The 18,609-nt window shown below is 37.7% G+C and overlaps 9 protein-coding genes across 9 annotated transcripts; 5 read left to right on the top strand and 4 right to left on the bottom strand.

The window, feature by feature from the left end:
* Window positions 1–438: 438 nt before the first annotated feature.
* On the bottom strand, window positions 439–1,323 carry SPOG_01920 (ribosome biogenesis protein; the record flags this gene model as incomplete). Its single annotated transcript, XM_013167024.1, has 2 exons — window positions 439–902; window positions 927–1,323. The coding sequence occupies 2 exons, from the start codon at window positions 1,321–1,323 to the stop codon at window positions 439–441; spliced, it is 861 nt and encodes a 286-aa protein (XP_013022478.1).
* Window positions 1,324–2,043: 720 nt separating this feature from the next.
* On the top strand, window positions 2,044–4,001 carry SPOG_01919 (ribosome biogenesis protein Ytm1). The gene is made up of 2 exons (XM_013167023.1): window positions 2,044–2,279; window positions 2,655–4,001. The coding sequence occupies exons 1-2, from the start codon at window positions 2,063–2,065 to the stop codon at window positions 3,818–3,820; spliced, it is 1,383 nt and encodes a 460-aa protein (XP_013022477.1). The 5' UTR covers window positions 2,044–2,062; the 3' UTR covers window positions 3,821–4,001.
* Window positions 3,927–6,407, bottom strand: SPOG_01918 (CAMK/CAMKL protein kinase Ppk16). Its single transcript, XM_013167022.1, has 4 exons — window positions 6,311–6,407; window positions 6,165–6,258; window positions 6,049–6,098; window positions 3,927–5,888 (listed from the first exon to the last, which is right to left on the bottom strand). The coding sequence occupies exons 1-4, from the start codon at window positions 6,332–6,334 to the stop codon at window positions 4,044–4,046; spliced, it is 2,013 nt and encodes a 670-aa protein (XP_013022476.1). The 5' UTR covers window positions 6,335–6,407; the 3' UTR covers window positions 3,927–4,043.
* A 113-nt stretch (window positions 6,408–6,520) lies between these two features.
* On the top strand, window positions 6,521–8,578 carry SPOG_01917 (centrosomal transforming acidic coiled-coil protein Alp7). Its single transcript, XM_013167021.1, has one exon. The coding sequence runs from the start codon at window positions 6,777–6,779 to the stop codon at window positions 8,274–8,276; it is 1,500 nt and encodes a 499-aa protein (XP_013022475.1). The 5' UTR covers window positions 6,521–6,776; the 3' UTR covers window positions 8,277–8,578.
* On the top strand, window positions 8,546–11,747 carry SPOG_01916 (GTPase activating protein). The gene is made up of 7 exons (XM_013167020.1): window positions 8,546–9,045; window positions 9,097–9,173; window positions 9,226–9,341; window positions 9,406–9,489; window positions 9,543–10,259; window positions 10,308–10,874; window positions 10,922–11,747. Exons 1-7 carry the CDS (start codon window positions 9,029–9,031, stop codon window positions 11,171–11,173), a joined length of 1,830 nt encoding a protein of 609 aa, XP_013022474.1. The 5' UTR covers window positions 8,546–9,028; the 3' UTR covers window positions 11,174–11,747.
* Window positions 9,480–15,352, bottom strand: SPOG_01915 (RhoGAP). Its single transcript, XM_013167019.1, has 9 exons — window positions 13,728–15,352; window positions 13,371–13,562; window positions 13,167–13,327; window positions 12,400–13,119; window positions 12,116–12,356; window positions 11,993–12,079; window positions 11,923–11,949; window positions 11,491–11,883; window positions 9,480–11,451 (listed from the first exon to the last, which is right to left on the bottom strand). The coding sequence occupies exons 2-9, from the start codon at window positions 13,480–13,482 to the stop codon at window positions 11,201–11,203; spliced, it is 1,992 nt and encodes a 663-aa protein (XP_013022473.1). The 5' UTR covers window positions 13,483–13,562; window positions 13,728–15,352; the 3' UTR covers window positions 9,480–11,200.
* SPOG_01914 (meiotic recombination protein Rec24) lies at window positions 13,928–15,315 on the top strand. The gene is made up of 2 exons (XM_013167018.1): window positions 13,928–14,214; window positions 14,325–15,315. The coding sequence occupies exons 1-2, from the start codon at window positions 13,947–13,949 to the stop codon at window positions 15,065–15,067; spliced, it is 1,011 nt and encodes a 336-aa protein (XP_013022472.1). The 5' UTR covers window positions 13,928–13,946; the 3' UTR covers window positions 15,068–15,315.
* SPOG_01913 (ribosomal protein subunit L25) lies at window positions 15,259–16,091 on the top strand. Its single transcript, XM_013167017.1, has one exon. It carries the CDS (start codon window positions 15,379–15,381, stop codon window positions 15,814–15,816), a length of 438 nt encoding a protein of 145 aa, XP_013022471.1. The 5' UTR covers window positions 15,259–15,378; the 3' UTR covers window positions 15,817–16,091.
* SPOG_01912 (lipin Ned1) lies at window positions 15,998–18,589 on the bottom strand. The gene is made up of 4 exons (XM_013167016.1): window positions 18,498–18,589; window positions 18,124–18,417; window positions 17,815–17,956; window positions 15,998–17,748 (listed from the first exon to the last, which is right to left on the bottom strand). The coding sequence occupies exons 1-4, from the start codon at window positions 18,555–18,557 to the stop codon at window positions 16,196–16,198; spliced, it is 2,049 nt and encodes a 682-aa protein (XP_013022470.1). The 5' UTR covers window positions 18,558–18,589; the 3' UTR covers window positions 15,998–16,195.
* Between the last annotated feature and the right edge of the window lie 20 nt (window positions 18,590–18,609).

Raw genomic sequence — 18,609 nt, 5'->3', positions numbered from 1 at the left:
GATTTTAGAAATTTAGTTAACATTAATATATAAGTGTTTTACGAGATGGTGAGACATGGTAGGAATTGTAGTATTGTAGTCTTTTATGTTGTACAGTTTGAAGTAGTAGGGAGTAGAAGCTTTGTAGAACAGTATGAGCATGAACTGACTCTGTTTCTTTCGGAGGTCAGTTTAAAGAGCGTAGTAGTGTCTATGGACGGAAGTCGCAAACGTTGAAACATTGCATTATCCACATTTAAAGTATGGTTTTATTTGTTTATTAAAGCGTTGCATTCATGATATGAGTTTGCAGATGAGACGACTTACACATGTGTACCGCCAAGGCTTTCTTTAGAATGAATTGAATTTACTATATCAGATTACGAAAAAGACATTTATCATATTAATACAACATTAAAGGCCCTATATAAACCAAACAAAAACCGCATCCAAAGTTGATTAACCCTTAATTCCCAAAATTTCACGTAGTGCAGTGGGATCACTGACTGCAGCACGCTTCTGAGCAAGAAATTTTCTTCGAGTGTGAAAATGTACATTTGTGGGCTTCTTACGAGACGAGCCTTTGGTATCCACATCTTCGTCCTCTGACTCAGAAGAAGCGGAAGAGGAAGTATGCTTCCTCTTCCGTTTAAGTTTCTTTTGTTCTTTTCTGTCAGACTTTGTCGTTGAGTTCTTGGAGGAATCTTTCTTTTCTTTTCTTTTCTTTTTCTCCTTGGAATCTTTCTTCTCCTTTTTGGAAGATTTCCTTTTCTCTTCATCGTCTTTCTTCTTCGAAGACGAGCGCTTATGCTTCTTTTCTTTCTTCTTTTTTGTGTCTGGCTTCTTAGAAGAGTTTTCATCTTCGTTGTCAGAGCTCGCTTCAGCGATTCTGTTTTCATCTTCAGCTGCTTTCTTCATCCAATCTGTAAACTCGCTTGTAAATGTACCACCCAGAACAAATCGGCGTGCCAGCTCGAGAGATCGAAGATTTTTTTCCTGAGCATTCTTTCGTTGATCAATTTGTTTCTGCTGCTTTGCTTTTTCAGCAGACATACCGTAGGCATTTTCGTCACCATTCAATCTTCCAAAAATAGCATTAAATTCACCTAACCCGCTCCACTCTGTGTCATTGGAAGGTTTAGCTCCAATACCAAGTGTATCATCTTTCAAGGACACTTTAATATTATGAATTCGACCGTGTTGTTGCTGACCAAGGCCATTTCCATCCTGCCAACCGTAGGAAGCAAGCAATTTGTATCCTTTACGATCCTTGTTTTTTGCCCATTTAGAGTTTCTTGGATCAGCCCCAATTTGCTGTTTCGCTTTATTTCCTGCCAATCCCATTGTAGTAAAATATAAATTAATAAAGAATGCGAAACGACGAATTTACCAAAAGAAACTTCCAGTCGCTCTATACAGAAAAGAGAGAGTGTGTGAGAGTGCACAAAGAAAGCAGATAGTATAGCTATTCTCAAGCTATATACAAATCCAGATTGCCAAGGCTGCGTTCAAAAAGAATTTTATACTTAAAGCGAACGACTTGTGGTAAATTCTCCAATTCCACGATCAGAGAATGTTGTTCTACCTCGAAGAGTCCTGATGAAATGAAATTTCTTTTTTCTTTGAATTCTATCACTTTTTAGTTGGACTTTTCAAGAATTCCTCAAATCCTTGGTTTGACCTGGATATGGTAGTGATCAAGTGAGAATGACCATGAAAATAAAACTTTCAGACTATGGAGCTCTTTTGTGACGAATGAATGTAAATGAAAAAAGAAAACTGTTTTAAAAAAGCGTATAGCAAAGAAGCGATTTTTGTTTCGACTTGCAAAATTTTTTTGCAAGATTCCTTAGTTCGTAGCAATTGGACGAATCCTCAATTTTAAATCATTTTTTACAATACAAGTGAACTTTTTTTCATGATTATGAAAAGTGGAAAGACAGAGCAGGCTATTTCTGACGAGTTTGACCGTCGTAAAAAAACGACGTTTATTCAACTCGAAAACCTTCAATTTTTAAACATTAATTCTTCTTGATTTAACTATCTTTTTTCACTTTGTTTGCATGCTCTTGTACCTTTACAAATGAAGAACCGCGAACACTTTGCTTCTCCTACAGCTGGTCTCTACATTCAACTTTTACCAACCCCAATGGAAACGAAAACCAATCCTACGGGACAAGTGCAAGTTCGCTTTACGACAAGGAATCCAGAATTAACTGTTGGTGATACACCAATTCTGATTCCAACTTCTTTGAAGCGGTATGGATTGTCTCAAGTTGTCAACCATCTATTAAAATCAGGTATGGCGCTTCCACTTTACAAGTTGTGCTCGCATGATAATTGAAGCAAAAAAAAGAATGAAGCTATGCTTTTTTTGTTTTATGTATGCACGAGTTAAAGAGTAAGGAACCATTGCTATTGTCAATTTAAAAGCTCTGAATGAGATGCAGCGCTTTCTCATAAGCGTAATTGGCACCTATTCATTTATTTTCTTTCTTTTCAGTTAAACTTGCTTTATACTTTTCTTCTTTTCACACCATCCCTATTTATTAAGGATCCTTCAACAAAGTCTATGTTGCCCAACGAGAAGCTCAATAGCAACTGGTTTCTTCCTTACGTGTCTCTAGCTTGTCTTCTTCTTTCTGTTATTTTTTATTCACCTACTAACCTGCTAGACAAACCTACTCCTTTTGATTTCTTAATTCAAGGTAACCTTCTACGAACCTCTTTAGACGACTACATTACTCAAAATGGTTTATCTACGGAGTCCACTTTGGACCTTGAGTACATAGAATCTACGCTTCCTCCTCAGTATCTCGCTGCTTTTCCTCATGATGATTGGATTTCTAGTGTTCAACTCTCTTCCAACCACATTTTGACCTCTTCTTACGATGGTATTGCTCGTGTTTGGGACAAGAGTGGTCAAGTTAAGCTTCAATCTCTTGGTTTAGGTTCATCTTTAAAAAATATTTCCTGGAAGGCACCAGAGAAAAGCTTTTTGACATCTTCTCTTGACCAAAAAATCCATTTTTGGGAAATTGAGGATGATCTTTCTAATATTGAAAACGAAAAATCTACAGCAGCTTTCAGTACAACTTTTACTGGTCATAAAGGTGTGGTAGAACGTGTCCGCGCTTTACCTGAATCCAACGTATTCTTATCTGCTTCTACTGATAAAACTGTTGGTATTTGGGACTTTGAAAGGTCCCCAGAGACGACAGTGGAGTCAATGGATGTAAATTCGTCGAAACGACGTCGTAAAAATGATGAACTTGTGCCTCGCAATGGTGCTCGTGCTCCTCTCTTCCTTTGTGAAGGACATAATGAGAGCGTGATGGACGTGATTTTTTCCAATGATCCTTCCGCTGCTTATTCAGTTGGTCTTGATCATACTATTAAAACTTGGGATCTTATCACTGGTCAGTCTGTTACTTCAAGGATTACCAAAAACCCCCTTCTTTGTGTTGAAAAGTTAAACGATCTTCACCTCCTTGCCTGCGGTTCATCCGCTCGTTCCATCACACTCCATGACCCTCGTGCTTCAAGTGATAAAATTACTTCTATGACTTTATCAGGACATAAGAACCTTGTTTCAGATTTAGCTGCCAGTCCTGAAAATCCATATATGTTTGCGTCAGTCTCCCACGACAACTCATGTCGTGTTTGGGATGTACGTGCTACATCTGGCAGTATTTATACATTGCCAAGATCTGTCAAAAGAGGTTCTCAGTGGGATAAACTTTTTTCCGTAGACTGGAACAAGTCTGTAGGTATTGTTACTGGTGGTACCGACAAGCAGCTTCAGATCAATCAATCTTCGTCCTTCGACAATAGCCAATAAAGCATGGCTTGGCTTTTCTTGTTTAATTTAGGTAGGTAAAAATGGGACAATAAGGATTTTAAATATCCAAAAATTTTGGGGAATCGGTGAAATTCTATGTATTTAAGGACTTCCTTTATTTAGTTACAATTAGATCAATATACAACTGAATTATAAAATAACACATAAAATTAATATGAAAACTAGTAGTAGCATTCAATAATAAATAGGTCATTACTTTTACTTAATAGATGTCGGAAAAATGTCTTGAAGAATCGGATGTAAAACTTTCTTCAGGTTCATCTTCCTCCTGTACAAAATTTTGGTTATTATACATTAGCGATGACGATGTTGGAGGTATGCGACGAGTAGAGCCAACTGTAAGGATAGCAGTTGCATTAATGCGTGCGTTGCTGGAGTCACCACCGGGAAATTGAATGTTTTTATGCAAACGATCTATAGGAAGATGGTAAGGGGCAGGACGAGTGCCGTATCCAGTTGATGGTCGAGAGGACACAATTGATACTAACGAAGTTGAAGACGTAGAAGAGACATTCGAGTAAGATCGGGTCAGAGAAGACCTGGAAGAATTAACAGATGATAGCTGGGACAAGCTGCATCTACGGGAATTGGGACGATGGTTACTATTAGCGGTACTCGCGAAATTGGGTGATATAAGCGACCCTTCAGACACAGGAATCGGTAATTGAGAATTATCGGTAGAGTTCTTTTCTGATGTAGGAGAAACAAGATCTCTTGGTTTTTCGTCTACCAAATTAGATATTCTAGAATGAGAGTCCGTAGAAGGTAAAGACTGCTCGAAAGCGGTATTTTCATGAGAATCCACAATCGCCTCCTTTGAATGTTTAGAGCTTGAAAGCCGCTCATGATCGCTTCCTTTTGTACTTGAAGTATTCTCTAAAGAGCTTCTTTTTTTCAAGTTTTTACTACGCTTTGACCATTTGGATGACGTTGAAACAGTATCAAAACTTGGGGAAGTAGTTCCAGAGGGATGCTTAGATTTCGAATCAAACAACCAACTTTTGAACGTAGAGAGCAAATTTCCACTACTATGCCCATGATAAGACCGAGATAACTTATTAGAGTTTGGGTGACTAGAAGTTACAGACACCTCGGCAGTTTTCAGTGAAGGAGAAGATGGCGGGATATGGAAGGAAGAAGAGTTCCCCTTGGAGTGCTGCAAGTAAAATAAATTACTTTTCTTATTTTCCTTTTTTGTTTCCTTTTCTAGCAACAAGAGCCACCAACCGTATAGAAGATCACAACGCTGCTGGGATATGCTTATGTTCAGCTGATTTATATCGACGCCAACCAATTCCAGCCTTCTACGAACTTTATCTTCCGCTTTAACAGATGTTTTAACAGTTTTGATTGAGGAAACGTGGTACCCATTATCCTGGAAAAAAGGATGGGAGAGGATTTGATCGATGGAAGGTCGGAAGCGATAATCTTTGCATAATAATCGAGTGAGCAAGTCAGCTGGACTGGGGGAAACTGTTTCTGGAAGAAACGGCTGTTCAGTTATAATTTTGAGTTCGGTCAGATTCGTATCGTCTTCATCGAACGGCAAACGGCCAACCAACATAGCATACATGATGATACCAAGGGACCAAATATCGGCGCATTCACCAATATACTTTTGGCCAAGCACAACTTCAGGAGCACAATAAGCCACAGTGCCGCAGCGTGTACTCATAAAAGTTCTACGTGAACAATCAGTGTCCCTTGAAAACCCAAAATCACCAATTTTGACATCAAAATTTTTGTCTAAGAAGATATTCTCAAGTTTTAAGTCACGGTGAACACAACCTTGCGTATGCAGGTATTTGATGGCGCAACACAATTGCCAAAAAAGCCTGCATGTTGTATGTTCATCCAACACCTCTTGACGTGACACATATTCGTACAACTCGCCATTGGGACAATATTCCATTGCCAAGTAAATTCTATCTTCCACGCAAATCATTTCATACAGGCGAGTGATGTTGGGATGTAAAAGCCGACGATGATGGTGGATTTCTCGGGCTAAAATGACAGCCTGCTTACGAGAAGAAGATTTCAACACTACCTTTATATAATTGTTAATATCATATTCCTTGTACAAAGAGCATGCTCCCACCAAGAAAAAGCCAGTATGAAGTACAAAACGAATCTACCCGTCTCATTTGAGACTTTACTTCACTAAATCAACCACGCTTTCACTCTGGGTCCTGTCCTTCATTTCATACCTTTGTGTTTGTAAGGAGGTGAACTGCAAGGTACACTTTTCCAAAACTTCCTAATCATGACATTGTAAGCAATCCGTCTTCAAACACAAACAAATAAAGTAACAATATGTACCAACCCTCACCGACAACACTTTCAATGCGGTATGTACCAATGATCGAAGTTCGAGGATTGGTGATCATCGCAATTAGATCGTTATAAGAGGCCGATAACTACTCAGAAACTCAAGTTAGACAATTTCATCCAGTATAATTCATTCCTTACGTTTGCCCTTTCATTTTTCTTCATATTAGATGTTGGCTATCATAATATCGAAAGCTGACTTGCTCTACTATGTTGTTGTAGCAGTAGCAAAAATTACTCTCATTCTCGGAGAATTACATCGGAGGGAGCTCAAAAGTCACCGGACATTCGGTGACTTTTCGAAGAGGTTTACGCACTGTAAGGAACTACCCAGGTTCTATTTACACATCAAAACAATTGTGAAATTATCAAAAAAACGAGGTTTGCAGAGTTTACTATTGCATTGAATGAAAGAAAAACTGTTCATTTAATAGCATTTTATAGAATATATGAGCTTTTCTTTGGAATCCTAGTGTGTTGTGGTTTCGTTTCTTTTCAAGCATCTTTCAAGAATTCATAGGGTGCGTTGTCATAGACATTGGGTTTTTCATTTCAACACGGACCTTGTTTTATTTACTAGAATTTCCTTTAGTTACGAACGAACGATATGAATGGTATGCAAGAAGACCAATCTGTTCCACATGGTTACACGTCGAAAGAAGGCACTTCGTATGGGCAGCGGGAGCCCACTTCAATTCGAGGAACAGAAGACGCGATGCCGGCTCCACGATTATACCCCAAACTAAGCGCACGACCAGCCACGACTCAGTACCAGTTCAAAGAATCGTTAAATAAGCGCGTGAATGACCGTCTGCATTCCTTGGAAATGCATCGGTCGTCTTACGATGCTCCTGTTACTGCTAATTCTTCGGCGTCTTCCTATGGCAGTACACCACGACAGATGCGTATGCACCCTCCGCAAATCTTTCAACACAAGACTCCAGAATTTAAGCATCGAAAACGAAATGCAGAATCCATTATCACCCCGAAGGCTCCTGTTTCATCAGCAGGTACACCTGTCAATAATTCATCTAATACTTCTACACAAGCACCCCGACAGCCTCCTCCTGCTTCATATGTACCTTCGTCCGCATCATCCTTTTCATTTCATCCTCCAAACTCGAGCTCACAATCTCAATTCGCTGATCAGCCTGCCCCACATTTAACATCTGCCAATTCTATAAAGAATAGCAATCCCGACGGTTCTTCCTTGCAGGTTGCACAACCCGTCTCTCGTTTTGCGCACGCACCTCCATCTTCTGAAGTATCCGTTCCTTCTCTTCCTAATTCCTCTGACTTACCTCCAGAAATCACCCTTAATATCTCACAAAAGCAGCAAGCAGCATTGGAAGCCGAAGTCGAAAGTTATAAGGCTAAGCTCAATGGTAACCAGCATGAAATCACTTCTCTTCAAAGTTCTTTGGCATATCTTTCTGGCCAACTAATTGCGATGAATGAGCAATTTCAACAGCTGCAAACCGAACACGCTGTTGCTTCATCAGCTAAAGGTACCAGTCAGAAGCTGATTGAAGCACAAGAAGAAGACAAGGGTTCCGTATCTAGTTTTTCTTCCTCTTCGTCTACAAAAAGGCAAACATACACTCAGGAAGACGTCGACAAGCTACTTCAAGAGCGAATGGAAAAAGTTGCTGAAGATCTTCATGCTCAGTATTCTGCTAAACATACTCAAAAAATCTCTGCATTTAAAGTGAATTACGCGAAAAAATATGATTTTACAATACAAGAGCTTCAACAACAAGTAACCGCTGCCGCTGCTAGATCTAATATTGTTGACCCCTCTTGGGAACTAGAAAAGAAAACTCTACAAGAGGATAATGATACTCTTCGAAAACAATTGGAAAAAGCTATACAAGAACATCAAGAGATGTCAGCGTTATTGGAGAACTTTAAAGCTGACATGGCTACAAGTGATCGTCACCTAACCCAACAACAGTCTGAACAAACCGATAACTTGAATACATTAAATTTCCAAATTGAAGCCTTGCAAGAACAACTTCAAATTGAAAGGGATGAACGTAAAGCAGTTATTCAAATGAGCGAGGAGCTTGCTCAAGTCATAGAAAAACTTGGAATGAAACAGACTTAGGTAATTCCATTCCTCATCTTTCGACCTCTTTTCATTTTGACATACTTTGCTTCCTTCTCTGAAAGACGCTAAAACAATCGCGTCTTTCCGTTTTAGTCGCTTTGAATCAGAAAAGGCCTTCTTGTTTTATTTATCTTTCTGATAAGTTCTCTATTTAATTTTGTATGTACTTTACTTTCGCGGATTTCGATTCAGTGTATGTTCTCTCGCTTGTGTTTACGGCGTTAAATTATTAGGTGTATAATTGCACTTATATTCGGCTCATAATGTTTTTCATCTAATAAAAGTTATGTATTTTGGGTATCATTCATGGAGCAAATGCTGCTTATATAATGTATATTCATCTACGACTCACATGGCCAAATTGTTTGAACCTTTTTCCAAAAGTTAAGATTTTTTTGTTGAATTCATTCACTGTATCGTTGATGTATATGGAAACTTGATTTTTTTCGTTTGTGACCAATGATTTCACTACTGTTTCATGTAAATCTACATAGTAGAAAGAAATTCAATTACAGTCATAGAATATTTTCCAATTTTTTAACATTTCAATGGTAGCGTCATCTCCAGCAGACTATTTTCAAGTTTTGCTTTCCTATGCTCACTTGTGTTTTCTTAACCTCGAGTTTAGCAAAGTTTGATGAACAAGTGCAAATATCAAACTTTTTTATGATTCTTTCATTTTAAGTATCAATCAAATTTATGTTAAACAATTTATATGTTGAATTGATCTAGAAGTATTATCGTTCAAAATGGATTACAAGGAGCGGTATAACCATTGCTTTCTGTTGACGAGAACCTTCGGCTAACATGACTTTAGGCTAAAAAGATTTACGACCATTTTAAATTCTCAAAAGCCAGTGTCTCTTCCTGGATTATGTGGATTATGTCTACAAGGTACGCAAAACAAAGTTCTGTGCCAAATCAACAATCCTTTAACACGGGTTAGGCATTCCAGACGAGTATTCGATACGTTCAAAAGCTTGGATGTTGATGCTAGAATACTTGCCCACTGATAAATTACAATGGAAAGACGTCTTGAGTAGTCATCGAAAAACTTATACAGTATGGGAATACATTGGTCTTTCTGATCTATCTTAGTGTTTTCTTGCTAATTGAAACTACGCAGTCATTTGTCCAGGAACTCCTCATAGACCCGTGGAAAAAACTCAGTTTACAGGAGAATTCTGAAGACGCAGAGGCTGAGGATCATGTAAGTTATTTTTATAAATATTAGAAGAGCTTCCTTTGCTAATCTATCTTTAGCCTTTAAGCACGAATAAGGACTCAAAATGGAAGCAATATTTTGAAGATAACCAGACATTGGAACAGATTGACAAAGACATCCGACGAACTTTACCTGACCTATCTTTTTTTCAAGGAAAATCAGAAAGCGCCATGAATTTTTCCGTTTCCTCTGTTGCAGAAGCTCAAACGGAGGATTCTACTTCAACAAAAGGAAGCACCGCATTTTCGATGCAAACTGGATTTTCAATTGAAGACATTCCATTTCAGAGTGAAGAAGAATTCTTTCAGTTTCTTGAGGATTCACATCGCTCTCTCCAAGAAAGAATTTATCATCTAGAAAATGAGTCTCCTACTTCCTCTAGTATTATTTCCAGCAAACCAAGAAAAAGCATAGAAAAATCAATTCAAGAAAACGAGGATGAGTTAGGAATCCATCGAGAGGCTACAGAACGAATTTTATTTATTTATGCTAAATTAAACCCCGGAATTGGTTACGTTCAAGGCATGAATGAACTGCTCGCTCCTTTATACTATGTCTTAGCAACTGACCCTTCTTATGAAAATCGGTTTTATTGCGAATGTGACTCCTTCTTTCTATTTACCAAGATGATGGTTCAAGTTCGAGACCTTTATGAAAAAACTTTGGATCACGACTCTGGTCATGGTATTTATTTTTTAATGTCAAAATTCACAGATCGTTTGAAGCAATATGATTTTGAACTATGGCAGTGTATGGTATGTGTTTTTCTCAAAAGGTTTAGAGCTAACAGATTAACTGCACAGCATAGGAAAGAAATCAATCCCACGTACTACTCTTTTCGCTGGTATACCTGCCTTTTCACTCAGGAATTCCCTTTGCCAGATGTTATACGCCTTTGGGACTCGATTATAGCTGACCAAACGCGAGCACGTTTATTAGGTAAAAATGAAGATGGCTTCAATGGCGCATTCGACTTTACTATAGATTTTTGTTGTGCTATTCTGATTGAATTACGAGAATATCTCCTAAAATATAACTTCGCTGATTCTATCAAGCTACTTCAATCTCAATTTTCTGCGGACATGCCAACCCTGTTGAACGTGACTTTTGAATTGGAATCACTAAGGAAAAACAAACGAATAGGAAGCGATATGTCTTATATCCCAAGAAAATCTCTTGATACAAACGTCTTGACTAACTCAATAAAAAATGGTGTGCTTGCAACCTACAACAGCGTTAAAAGCAGCAGCTCTCAAACGAACGATAAACCCTTAGGTAAATCATTAGAATATCCAGAGAACAACACTAGATCCTTGTTCCCCAGGTTTCGAAATTCTCTAGATGAAGCACCTCCGAATCCGTTTTTTAAGGTAAGACTCAATAACTGAAACATGCTAACGTGCTAACATGAAATTAGATAAATAATAACGTTCGAACAATATTTGCCCACCCTAAAACACCAGAAAATCAGGATTCGCAGCGAGGATGGTCTTCTGTAAAAGCTAAGAGTAATAACATTTTCCATAAAGTAGGAAATATCGTTGGTGATGCTGTGCGCTATATAACGGAAGAAGAAGAATATAGCGAAGAAGAGGATCTTACTGACACAAGTCGCAAAATCGAGGAGTCACCCAGACGAAGAGTAGTATCTCGAAAGAATGTAATTTGATTAATCGACAATATAGTTCAATCTGTATCAAGAAAATGGACGAAATAGCTTGGTTGGTGAAGGCAATTTAATAGGTGATGAAGACCGAGAGGACTTTAATTTAGTCGGAGAAGTATTGATAGGAGTCAGTGCTCGTTCCATTTCTATAGGAGGGGTGACAGAACGTTCAAGATTTCCAAATAATTGTTTGAACTCTTGTAGCAAATCTAAAACTAACGAAACTGGATGCGTGTCCTCAACTGAAATTCGAGTTACATTTTTAGGGGGTCTTAGTATACCTAAAAGGGTTAGATTATAGTTATATGGATATGACTTACATGGCGCAATTATCTTTGCGATTTTGTACAGATCGTCTCTAGAAAATTGAGCAGAATCAGCAAAAAATTTGAAGTGAGATATGAGATCTTCCAATAATCTCAATGGAGTACTATGAAGGTGCAGTAAGCATTGGCGAATAGAATAAACTCGATGTTCTATATCTTTATCTTCGGTGTAAGTTGAATAAAGGGCATTGAAATAGTCATAAAAGCTGGAACGTATAAGGGAATCTGAAAATTCCAATAAACAAAGTTTTAGTGAAAAAGCAATAGTGTGTAAAGGATATTTTTCCAATATTGGAACAACATCGATAATTGCATTATTCAGCAATATTGACTTTAATTCATAAGCTTTTTTCAGAGGTACCTCCTTTGTCCAAATCGTGTACAGAGCTATATGTTAGTAATGATAATGTTTACGAAGCTGTATACCATCAAAATCTTTTATATAAGAGTATCCTATAATTTGTTAGTAAATAGTAACATAAAACATTTTTCTTACCATCTACTAAGTACATCAAAACTTCTGGTACTACTCTGGATATCTGTGTATCAAGGAAAGAATATGACTTAATGGGGGATTCATAACCTGGAAAATTAGGATTTGAAGGAAAAAAGAGCTTACCATTTTGCAAAAAAAGATCAGCATTGGAGACAGATGTAAAGTAACCAGTATAATAACGTTTGACTTGATTAGAGAGATCTTGTAATTTGTCAAGAGAGCGAGTCGTTTTAGTCTGGTTCGATACAACACTTTCAAGACGAGTTGTAAAACTTGAAAAGCAGCCAGAATGGTCTGCCAAAATGGTCTCGATTGCTGAGAGTCGGTCAATTTCGCATTTCTCAAGTTCCTTGTAGTACGTAAACTGAATTATTAGCTTTTTAAAACTCATTTAGGATTTCACATACCAAGTATTGCTCTAGCTCTATCCTTGATTGTTCTAAATTACTAAATGCCAGATAGTATTTATCTAGATCATTAGAAAATGACACTGGTTTGTTTTCGTTTTGTGTACTAAAAAAGGAAGAGCTGTCGAGTGAGTCTTCTTGGTTGGTGTTTATTAGGTTTATTGCTTTCTGTGTCAATTGAACATTCGAATTTGGGGTACCGACCGACTTGTCCGTTCGCTCCTTTACGTTCACCATATCAAGAGCAGCCAATTCATCAGTCATTTGTTCCAATTTTGATTTTTCTGAACCAGGAAGAGTATATGACAACGCTTTTTGGAAGTCTACATCATGCGTCACGTATTCGGCAGGCTGACTATTGCTTACCTTGTTCATTGTCTTTTTTAAAGTCGATAGAAACTTGGAAAACTCATCGTTTGAGTAATTTTTGCCAGCTAGAATAAAAGGCATCTCAGATTCGAGCTTTTTGTTGCTGCCTTGGGTTCGTGAATTAATAGAGCTAAGAGAGCTTGATTTTCGATGCCCTCGTTGTTTTGGATTCAGTAAGGAAGATTTTAGTCTTTGAACGTGTAGCAAGCGTGAATTATAATTCTCAATTTTGACTTGAATCGTCGAAGATAAGGAGCCAACTCGCTTTGCATAATTCTTATTCCATTTTTCAAAGGGACCAATTACTAAATACTCTAGTTGCTCACTCCACTTTTTTTGCAAAGACGCTTCCTATTTACAAATTTGTTAATTGTTTACACGTAAAGACAACAACTTACGCAGAAATAATCCTCTCTCAACTCGTTAATGGCTGCAGAAGTCAAGAGGATGTTTGTATCGTGACTGAAAGGATATTGTTTATCGTGTTTAGCACATGCTTTGACAAGAATGTCGGAGCATGCAATCAATGCCTTCGACTTTGCTTGTAATAAAGAAAGTACTAAAAAATAATTAGTATTAAAAAACTTTTTCAGATTCCTTACAGCTTTTATTTTGCTCAATGCCTTGATTAATTAATTCCTGGGCACTTTTGACACCGGTTATATAATCTCTTGTCCAAAACGAATCGGCGAATCCATCCCACATAGCCGTCATTAGATCTCAAAAAAGTTTCAAAAATTATCAAAAGGAACTCTCGCTGTATTCCTACCCCTTTTCGATAAAGAAATAACTGACTACATCGATGGTTAGGATTTCTGATACAAGTCAATCATAATAGGAAAGTAATAGAAACAAACTAAAAAAGCTACAGATTCCCTAGTGCCTTATTTTATAGCAATAAGGTAGATGTTTCAAGAAAAAAGACACGTTTCCCTTGAGCTTTTTCGATAAAGACTTACTTACTAAAGTTATACAGCAATTTATATAGCAAAGATAAAAGGGAATTCTTCTGGTTTCAATTTGGCAAACGATAGATGTATATTGCAGAGAAGAAAGTCGTGTTCAGGATGTAAACAAAGAGTCATTAACGAGATATTGTTAGGCTGCACTAAATAATACAAATGTTACTTGTCTTACGCGTTCGTTCTCAACGCGTAAACAAACTTCCAGTTCTTAAAATGGACAATGTTTTAGAAGGAGATGAGACTAAACTGGCAATTTCATGGAGCATTGTAAGGAATAAGCCAAAGGGAGAAAGCTTGGAGCTCTATATCAAAAGACTGAGGCAACAATTGCAAGATGAAAAGAATCACGAATTGAAAGCAACATTGCTGGCAGAGAAAGTACTTAATCAAGAGAAAAGCAAACTGAAATTGGAAGCTTCTTGCGTTCTCGAGACCTTGCATCTTCCTAGCAAAGTGCTTCAGAAGGAAATTGACGATATTGGTATGTGTTTGGGACGTGTTTAAGTATGAAATTGGGGTGATTAGAGATTTAAAAGTAATTTATTCTTAAATTACTCTTTGAAAAAAAAACTTACTGACAGAATCTTTCAGATTTGTACCTGCTTTCTAACATTTATGAATGTCTTCAAGAAAAACGAGCAAGCTCTGAAGGGGTCTCTTTAAAGACGCTGAACTATGTCTTTGATGGGATATTCCGGTTTTTAAAATGTTCAGCTGATCCACAAATATCGTCTGCAAAAGACTATCCAGACGAATTTTTTGCCAAAATTAAAAGTCTTTTCGAGGACATTCTTATTTTACTAAAAAGAGATTTAAGGATGCTCCAAATTGCGACACGGTTGGCGGACTTGGCACAGTACGTTTTACATTTAATTGTCGACACGCATCGGATTATGCAAACAAACGCTACACAGGGATTTCCTGTTTTGTCGAGAGCAAAGTTTTTGGACTTTTATAAATTTTTGGAACAATCGATATTTTTGAAGCTTTCTTCTGCAGCTCCTAACTTGCTTGAGCAGCTTGTACGCCAAGTGGTGTCACAATTGGAAACGTGCTTTCTTAATTGCAAGAGTGAGGATTTCGAAACGCGACTTCTTTATAGTGAATGCTTTTTTTCATTTACAGAAATATTTTTTCCGTGTCTCCACTCATATGACACTCGTATTTCGAAGATTGCAAATTCTGGTGTGCAAAAGCTGAGAGACCTAATTCATCAAGAAGAGTCACATATATCTGAGTCAAGTGACTTAGAATTTAATTTTGCATCTTCTTATGTTCTGCTGACTGGGCTGAAAGAACTATTGCCGCCTAACGACCTTTTTGACGATACCTGAATTCTGGCAACTGTCTTGTTTTTTTTTTACATTGTTACATTGAAAGTGATGGAAAGCGAAACAAGGCTTATTTCTTCATTGTCAAAATGAGTCTCAGATTTTTTTAAGTGACTGGGTCAATGAATACTGGGTCAAAAGTTCGGTCTTCCTGAATTTATTTACAATTCCTAAAATAATCTCATTGTAAGATAATTTTGTTTTATCGATTGGAATCCAATCTCTTATTTTTGCTGAATGCTGAGACACTTTGGTTGTGAATACGCAGCCTTTCCGACAAGTTTTCTCCATCTCCCTTCACCCCCGAATTGACCATGTCGGTCATCAGCAAAGAAGTTTGGAATTCATTTTCTGTTCCTTTAAAGAAATTCTTAAAAAAGTATCCTCCAGAAACCGCCAATACTTGGTCGACAAAGTCTGATAGGATAAATCCTTTTTTGCCTACTCGAAACCCTCTAAACGGAGTTTTAAGAGACCCTGTATACTCCAATAGGCGCCAAGCTGATATCTATAAGGAAGCAAAGTATCACAGGCTGGAACATTTAATTCCCCAAGAGATGACTTGGAATAAAGACTCCAGCAGGCACATTTTGAAGGGCGTTTTGTTTCCTAAAGGAAGAATTGCTGAACGTAAGCGAGAAGAGACTTTACAGAATAGGCAAAAGAAGCTCTCCGAGTCTATGCAGAAGACTGAAAAATTCAAAAAAGATCGACAAAAACGAAATGCCCAATCTGAAGCTCCTCCATTGTAAATTGAAAAGATCAATTTACCAATGTATTGTCTCTCCTGTTAAGCATCTGTGTTCTCAGTTTATGCTGGTAGTTTCAATGCCTTGAGTATATTGGTTCTAGTACCGAACCTGCTATAATGTCTATGGTATCATAATTCTTACTTTCTACTATTTTCTATATTCCTTCATAATAAGCTTTTTATGTGTATATTAATTCAATGGAGCAAAACTATGTTTTCATTCAAATTATGGGCCTTTACACTCCTTTTATTAAATAGGTTACGTATAAAATTTTAAGTCCAAACCATTCTATTCTATTAGCTTTAGTCAATTATGCTTTTCATGTATGTTAAGAATCGTAAGTCTCGTTTTTTGGTGTCATTAACTGGAATCTGATTCATTAAAAGGCTCTCATGTAGTTATCATCATATTTTTCTTCAGTTTCGTCAAGAAATTGATGCTCCCAATCAATATCGTCATCCAAATTGATATTATGCAAAGTTTGCATGAGAGGACTTAAAATATCACCTCTTTCTTCATCGTTTCCTTCATCGTTATATATATCGATATTTTGTTCACTATCATTATCATTGTCCGGTGCAAATCTGTCAACTGAATCTGCAATTTTTGGAGACTTAGGGGACTTCTTTTTAGGTTCATCTTCCTCATCACTCAACTCAGGCAATTGTGACCTCCAAAAGTTGACATCTGTGAAATTTGATAGATCCTCCTTGGTCGATATCTCTACTGGAGGAAAAAAATAATCAACCAAGTCATTCATATAAACATAAGTACTTCGATATCCACTCCTTTGAAGTAGTTCAATATGTACTTCACCCGAAGAGTTAATGGTAAATATTCTGGTCGGTGGAACACGGACGTGATTATAGGAAATAGCATCCGTGATTCGGTTCCCAAATCCAGCATAAAAGGGAGTTCTTGGAGCTGGCAACGCAAATAAGTTACAAAGATCACGTAGACATGCCATTTTAAATACCTCTGGCTTACGAAGGATGACTTCCCTATGCAAAGCTGCCATTGTTCGATCCGGAGAAAGAATCACAGGCCCTTCGGGTAGAGAAACCCCGTTTTGCTCGATATTCCGCAAATAATGTCTAGTAGAGTCTGCTTGACCTACAGAGCGACTGGTTAAATACATTATTTTATACCCATTATTAGTGATATCGGTATATAATTTTGCGACTCCTGCATGTGTCCAGTCCTTTCCAATTAACGTAAACATGTGACCAAGTGCATCAGATTTAGTAATAGTACCATCTATGTCAGAGATGACCACAGGATCACTGTACCGCCAAAAAAATAAGTTAGCGGTGCATGTGGCCTTACCTCCGTTGACGCTAAACGATAAATCATTTTTTCCAGCTTTCAAATTCAAAGAACGAAGCTGGTCAGAAGTAAGTCGTAAGGTTTTTGCATAATGATAGGAAAGATTACTAGGAAGGGGAGACAAAGACAAAGACGAAGACGGCCGTAAATCTCCCTTCTCATCATTCATAAGGGCAGAATCGGACTTTGGAGAAGAAGGAGTTTTTAATGGGCTTCCGGGAGGGCTTTGACCATAAACTTCGGCAAACTTTTTCGCATCTTCTGAGGCATGAAACCATAGGTTTCCCTCTTCATCTTCGCGAAATAATTTTTCTATTAGAGGAAACTCATCTTTAAATGTTTCACGTGCGAGCTCGGCGATGTTAATATTCGTGGCTGAGGCTTTATAGCCTGTCATATCCAACATGACATCGCCGTTATCATCAATATGTGTGGGAAGTTCTTTACCAGATAGACGTTTTCCAAGCTCTTTTGCTTTTTGTAAAAGTTTCAAGTCTACTAGAGCTGTCCCTTCTAATCGACTGTATGAATCTGTCTCGGCCTTGCCCACATCACCCATACTGGAATGCCGCCTGTGGACGTAATTATGAAATGGAAGTTGCTCACCTAAAAAGGTTTCGTTAGTAAAAAGGGAACATAAAATATAAAGCAATTTTTTTTGGTAAAGCTTACTTGCATCAGAGTTGGAGCGCCGATAAAAGTCTCTTGCAGCAGGAAATGGGCGAGTTGATTCACCAAGAAATAGATTTGATGAATGTGGATATTCGCTATGAGCAGGACCTTCCAATTGCAAGTCTTGGGGCTCGTGAATGCTCTATGATAAATTAGCTTCGTTCAAAATCTATTAGTTATGGAAGTTTCTTTTCTGTAGCAAAACCATATGTCAAGACTAACTGTACTGGTTTCCTACTTATCAGAAACATAACCTTTAGAATTCTTCAGTCTGCTATTATGAAAAGATTTTCTATCTAATCCACATACAATTAGAGGAGTTTGTTTGGGAGAAACGGTAGGAGAGGCAGTAGGAGAAGCAATAGGAGAAGTCTGTAATTCCCTAGGAACTGCATTTTCAGTAGCAAAAACAAAAAAAGCTTCTCCACCATCTCCCAACTTCATGTTGAAATCGGTCAACTGACCATTTACTGAAAATTCAACTTTCTTATCAGAGGGCAACAGCAAGCTGAATTTTCCAAAACGAACATGAAAGGGGGAACATGCAAGCGTCCCGTCTTCCTGTTCCACTACAATCAAGTCAATGGCTCCTGAAAGCGTAGACTATTATTTGTTTGAGTCAGTTTCTGTTTGTTATCCAAACAATTATCGGGCAATTACGCCCCTTAATTACTTGTACGTACAGGATTGATAGAATTCCACGTCTTCGTAACAGAATCAAACGCCCTTCCTACATATTGCATCGTGTTACTCTCTTAGAAAGGTATTGGTTGAATGTACGATTTTCATACCACT

The sequence above is a fragment of the Schizosaccharomyces cryophilus genome (genome assembly GCF_000004155.1).
Source record: "Schizosaccharomyces cryophilus OY26 unplaced genomic scaffold supercont4.2, whole genome shotgun sequence".
Lineage (NCBI taxonomy): Eukaryota > Fungi > Ascomycota > Schizosaccharomycetes > Schizosaccharomycetales > Schizosaccharomycetaceae > Schizosaccharomyces > Schizosaccharomyces cryophilus.
This window is presented reverse-complemented; position numbering and strand designations above follow the sequence as displayed.